General features: G+C 50.8%; 1 protein-coding gene across 3 annotated transcripts in view; it reads right to left on the reverse strand.

Moving 5' to 3' along the window:
* The window catches only part of EPC2 (enhancer of polycomb homolog 2), a 113,831-nt gene extending 110,997 nt beyond the window's left edge, over positions 1 to 2,834 (reverse strand). Inside the window, exon 1 of one of the 3 annotated variants that reach the window (XM_059394323.1) lies at positions 2,383 to 2,834. In XM_059394323.1, coding sequence (XP_059250306.1) covers positions 2,383 to 2,535 — 153 coding nt within the window. In that variant the 5' untranslated portion in view covers positions 2,536 to 2,834. The remainder of the gene's footprint in view (positions 1 to 2,382) is intronic. The other 2 variants (XM_059394322.1, XM_059394324.1) reach the window with 2 other exon arrangements.
* Between the last annotated feature and the right edge of the window lie 1,535 nt (positions 2,835 to 4,369).

Below are 4,369 nucleotides of genomic sequence, written 5' to 3' on the forward strand. Positions count from 1 at the left end.
GGGGGGAGCAGGCTCCTGCTGAGCAGAGAGCCCGATGCGGGCCTCGATCTCAGGACCCTGAGATCATGACCTGAGCCGAAGGCAGCGGCTTAACCCACTGAGCCACCCAGGCGCCCGGAAGAACATTTTTTTGAAGAACAAGTAATTCTGCTGAATAACAGAAATCCTGTAAATAAGACCAGAAGAACTGAACTGGCTGTCACTCATGAAAGCACAAGTCTTTTGACTTACATGTCAACTTAAAAGATGAAAAGAAAAAAAAACTAACACCCCAACTGGACATTCTGGGAAGGGAAAAACTTTAGACTATAAATCTTAACTGTCAGAGTTTGTTTAGTTTTGTTTTGATTTTAAGTACCTCCACTTGGAACACTGAAGAGGTAGAAAGGACAGGACAAAGAGTCAGAAGTCCAGGGTTTCAACTCTAGTTCCACCAGAAGCTGGATTTCTTCTTCCCTAAAATTGGACAGCTGAAGCAGCGTACTGAAAATTGTCCAATATAATCTAATTTCCAATCTCTAGATGGGAAACCACAACTTCCGAAAAAGTTAATAGGGAAAGGGTTAAACATTTGTTTTTTAATACATCCTTAAAAGAGTAACTAAAATGCAGTTTTCTTCCTCAATTCAGATAAAATACCAAAATATATGTGGCAACCTAAGGACCTAAAGCAGTAAATATATTGCTGATCACCGTTCACAAAAAGCAGCTTATCTTCCAGGGCTAACTGTTCATTCTAGAACAAGTTTCCTGATTTCAGTTCTTCCCAAACCAAAATAACGGGATCCAAGGAATTACATTCTATATTGATACTTCAAGACTCATGAGCTACCTCTCCTTTTTTATCAAAACCCACAAAATAATAAATTTAACTTTGTGGAATACAAAGTTGTGTTTTTTAAAGTTTAATTCAATTAATTCTCCTACATACTATAACTTTAATTATCATTCACATAGAAAACTGAGCTAAGGTAGAAATAAACTTTAAGAATAAAAAGAATGTTCTCATATGACTTAGATCTAAATCTACTGCAAATACTGGGTTTTCTTTTGCTTGGGGGAGTCATCTTATTATTTGAAAAGCTGAATATTGAATGTTCACCCTGATACTATTGCTATATTCATTTTCTACTCAAAATGCAAGACTTTCAAGTAACCAAAGACCAAAGAGAAATGTGATTAAATCACAGCAGAAAGTAGTAATAACAGGGTAATATAATGAGGTCAGAACTGGAGCAGCCAATCAAAAGCATAAAAGCATTTCCTGCAATATTAATAGTCAAAAGAGAAAACCAATCACAGCAACCTCGAGCCTTCTTCTGACAGTCACAGAAGCAAGAGAACCAATCCACGCACAACCAGGGTTGACAATAAGGCGGGACCGCAGGTTCATTGAAGAAATTCTTGAGGGTGCAGTTACTATGAACTTCGCACGCCAGTAACACCATTCCAGAGTCATAAACACAGTCAAGCCAGATAAAATTCATCCGTATGCAAAATCCCGTCAGGGAGAAAAGCACAATTTTTGCAGAAAGCAATGTATTATCAAAAAACGTAACTGTCAGTTTAGATGCATTAAATCCTCAACTTCTAAAAGACCCTCCTCTTCGATGACAATTCTCGGGGACACGGCGCGGGGACCCGGCAGCGCCAGCAGCTCCTAGCGGAACATCTCCATTTGCTTTCTAACGCTGCGCGCCGAGCCGGCGCCTTCCTGGACAGGCCGGCAGCGCCGTCCCTCTCGCGGCCGGGGAGCTAGCCGGTCAACGGCTTTCTACCGCTACACCCCACTGGGTAGTCACGGCCCCCGCCCTTCCCCGCCGCAGTGCTGCACCGCCTCATCCCGCCGCACCACCGCCGGCTCGAGAGCGAGGGTTACCTTGCTAGAAGGAAGAGGATTGTTTTGAACGCGTTTTACTTTCCATAGTCATTTTAAAAAGAACCCAATGCAAAACTAAATTTGAAAGTGGGGGGGGGGGGGCGAAAAATCCTTCCTATCCAAAGAATCCCTCGCTCATTAATTAAACCCGCACCGGAGAAAGATTGGGGGGAAGGAAGGAGGTAAACAGAGGCCGTACGCCAAGTGCGGCCAGAACATCCCCTGCGCCATTCCCGGCCGCCGCTTACGGCAAGGCCCCCTTACGGCAGCGTAAGCGGCGCTGCGAGCTAATCACAACACTGGGACGCAACAACATGGCGGCCGCGGGCGGGCGCTGCGCCGGTCGAGAGGGTTTACGCTACTCCGCCGGCGTAGGGTCCCATGCATTGGAGCGGCAGAGGCGCCCTCCAGCGAGCGTAAAGCGCTCTGTGAATGGCGAGGCCCGACTGACAAAGGGGAGGGGGGAGGAGGGAAGGGGGGGTAATAAACACTCGAGTCCCTACCGATTCCTCCTCCTTCTCCATCCCGGTGGGCATCTGGGGCACGGCCCGGTTGATGGAGACGCAGTCGTTGAGATCAGGCATGTCCTTGCCGCGGTAGATAGGCAGCGGTTTGGCGGCGTCCAGCGCCCGCGCTCGGAAGGAGAGTTTACTCATTGTCTCCCCGCCTTACAGGAACAGCCCGGGCGGCGGCGGCGGGGCGGGCGGGGAGGGGGGGAGGACTCCCGCCGCCTCCTCCACCTCCTTCCTCAGTGCAGCGCGGCCGGCCCGCTCCTCCTCCTCCTCCTCACTGCCCCCGGCCACAGCATGGGCGCCCACCCCGCCCGAAAACAGCCCCCCGCCGCCCGCGGCCGCTTCCACACACTAGATCCGCCGCTCGCCCGCCCGATCCGCTCCCTGCGCCATGGCCAACATGGCGGACATTACCACAGCGGCGGCGAGCGATCCCGGCAGCCCGCGCGAGAGCGCGCCCCCGCCGCGGGGACGCGCCTCGCCCTCTCCCTCCCTTCCTCCCTCCTTCCTCTCGGTTCCCCTCCCTAGCCTGCCCACCCACTCTCTCCGCGGCGCGGCCGGCCCGCGGGAGCGTGCTCAGCCTCGGGCAGCTCAGGGGAGAGGGGGCGGCGGCGGCGGCCCTCGGCTTGCCGGCCGCGTCTAGCCCTGTGGCAGGTGCCAGGTGCGCAAGTTAACGCGCCCCTGAGCGTGCGCCTCTGCCTCCGCGGCCCCGACCCGCCGCTCGCTGGGTGCCCCGAAGGAGAGCGCTGGGCAAGACACGGCCGCGCGGAGCAGCGTGTCTGCAGAAGTCCGTGAGCGGGAAAGGAAGATGTCAGCCAGGGCACAACAGCCACCACCGAGCCTGTACTTAGAAAGCGCTATCTCCACGGTGCCCCGAAAGCCGGCTCGTTCGCATCCTCCAATTCGCACATCCCTGGGAGGTGCGAAGGGTCCGTTCCGTCTGCCCACTCAGAGCGGCGCAGATCTGCTGGTCCGCCCGCCCCGAAAACGGCCGTGCAGCCCCGGCCCTCTACCCTGCATGCTCTTCAGTACCTGGCCCAAAGTACTCTTCGCGGTGATGCGTCTTCACTCATCGTCGCCCTCGCCGGGAAGATGCGAATGGCAGCAGTGAGGGTTAATGTTTGAGGCTGCCAGATGCAACAAGTGCCCTTGAACCTGTCACCCAAACTTCTTAGAGTTATTTAATGGGTGGTAGATATTTCTCAGATTTCAAAAACCGAGTTCTTACGAGTTAAACTTATAAAAGTAAACCAAGGCAGCACACATTTCCAAAGTAGCAAGTGTGTGTAAAACATTGGGTATTGTGGAAGAGGCAAAGAGGTTTGAAGTTCCTGCCCTCATAGAGCTTTCATGTTAATGGGATGACAGGATGGTTGGAAAGATGAGTAACAATAAGAGTCATAAATAGTTGAAGAACCGGGCAACAGGAAAGATAAATGATGGGGGGAGAATTAAAAAGTGTAAATACTCAGGGCACCTGGGTGGCTCAGTCCATTGAGTATGGGACTCTTGATTTATGCTGAGATCATGGTCTGAGGGAGGTGACATCCAACCCCATCTTGGCCTGCCCACCCCCCCCCCCCCCAGTCTGTTTCGGATTCTCTTTCTCCCTCTCCCTGTCCCCCACCCTGCTTGCACACACGCACTGTCCTCTCTCTTTAAAAAAAAAAAAAAAAAAAAAAAAAGGAGCGTAAATACTTTACACAGTAGATGACACATGGCAGTAGAACATGATAGTTAGTTACAAAATTAGTTATACTGGTAATAATTGCTGTAAGACAGCAGAGAACAGATACATTACCTTAGCTTGAACTGCTTAGAGAAACTTTTAAAGAAGAGGGGAAATGAAGTAGACTCAAATTTAAAAAGTATCAAGACTATTGTTGACATCAACTTTGATTAGCCAAGAGTTTCTTCTTTAGTCTTTTAAGCATTACAGCTTTTGTACAAAATCTCTAGGAAAAGTGTAACACATATT

This window comes from Mustela nigripes, chromosome 3 (assembly GCF_022355385.1).
Source record: "Mustela nigripes isolate SB6536 chromosome 3, MUSNIG.SB6536, whole genome shotgun sequence".
Classification (NCBI taxonomy): Eukaryota; Metazoa; Chordata; class Mammalia; order Carnivora; family Mustelidae; genus Mustela; species Mustela nigripes.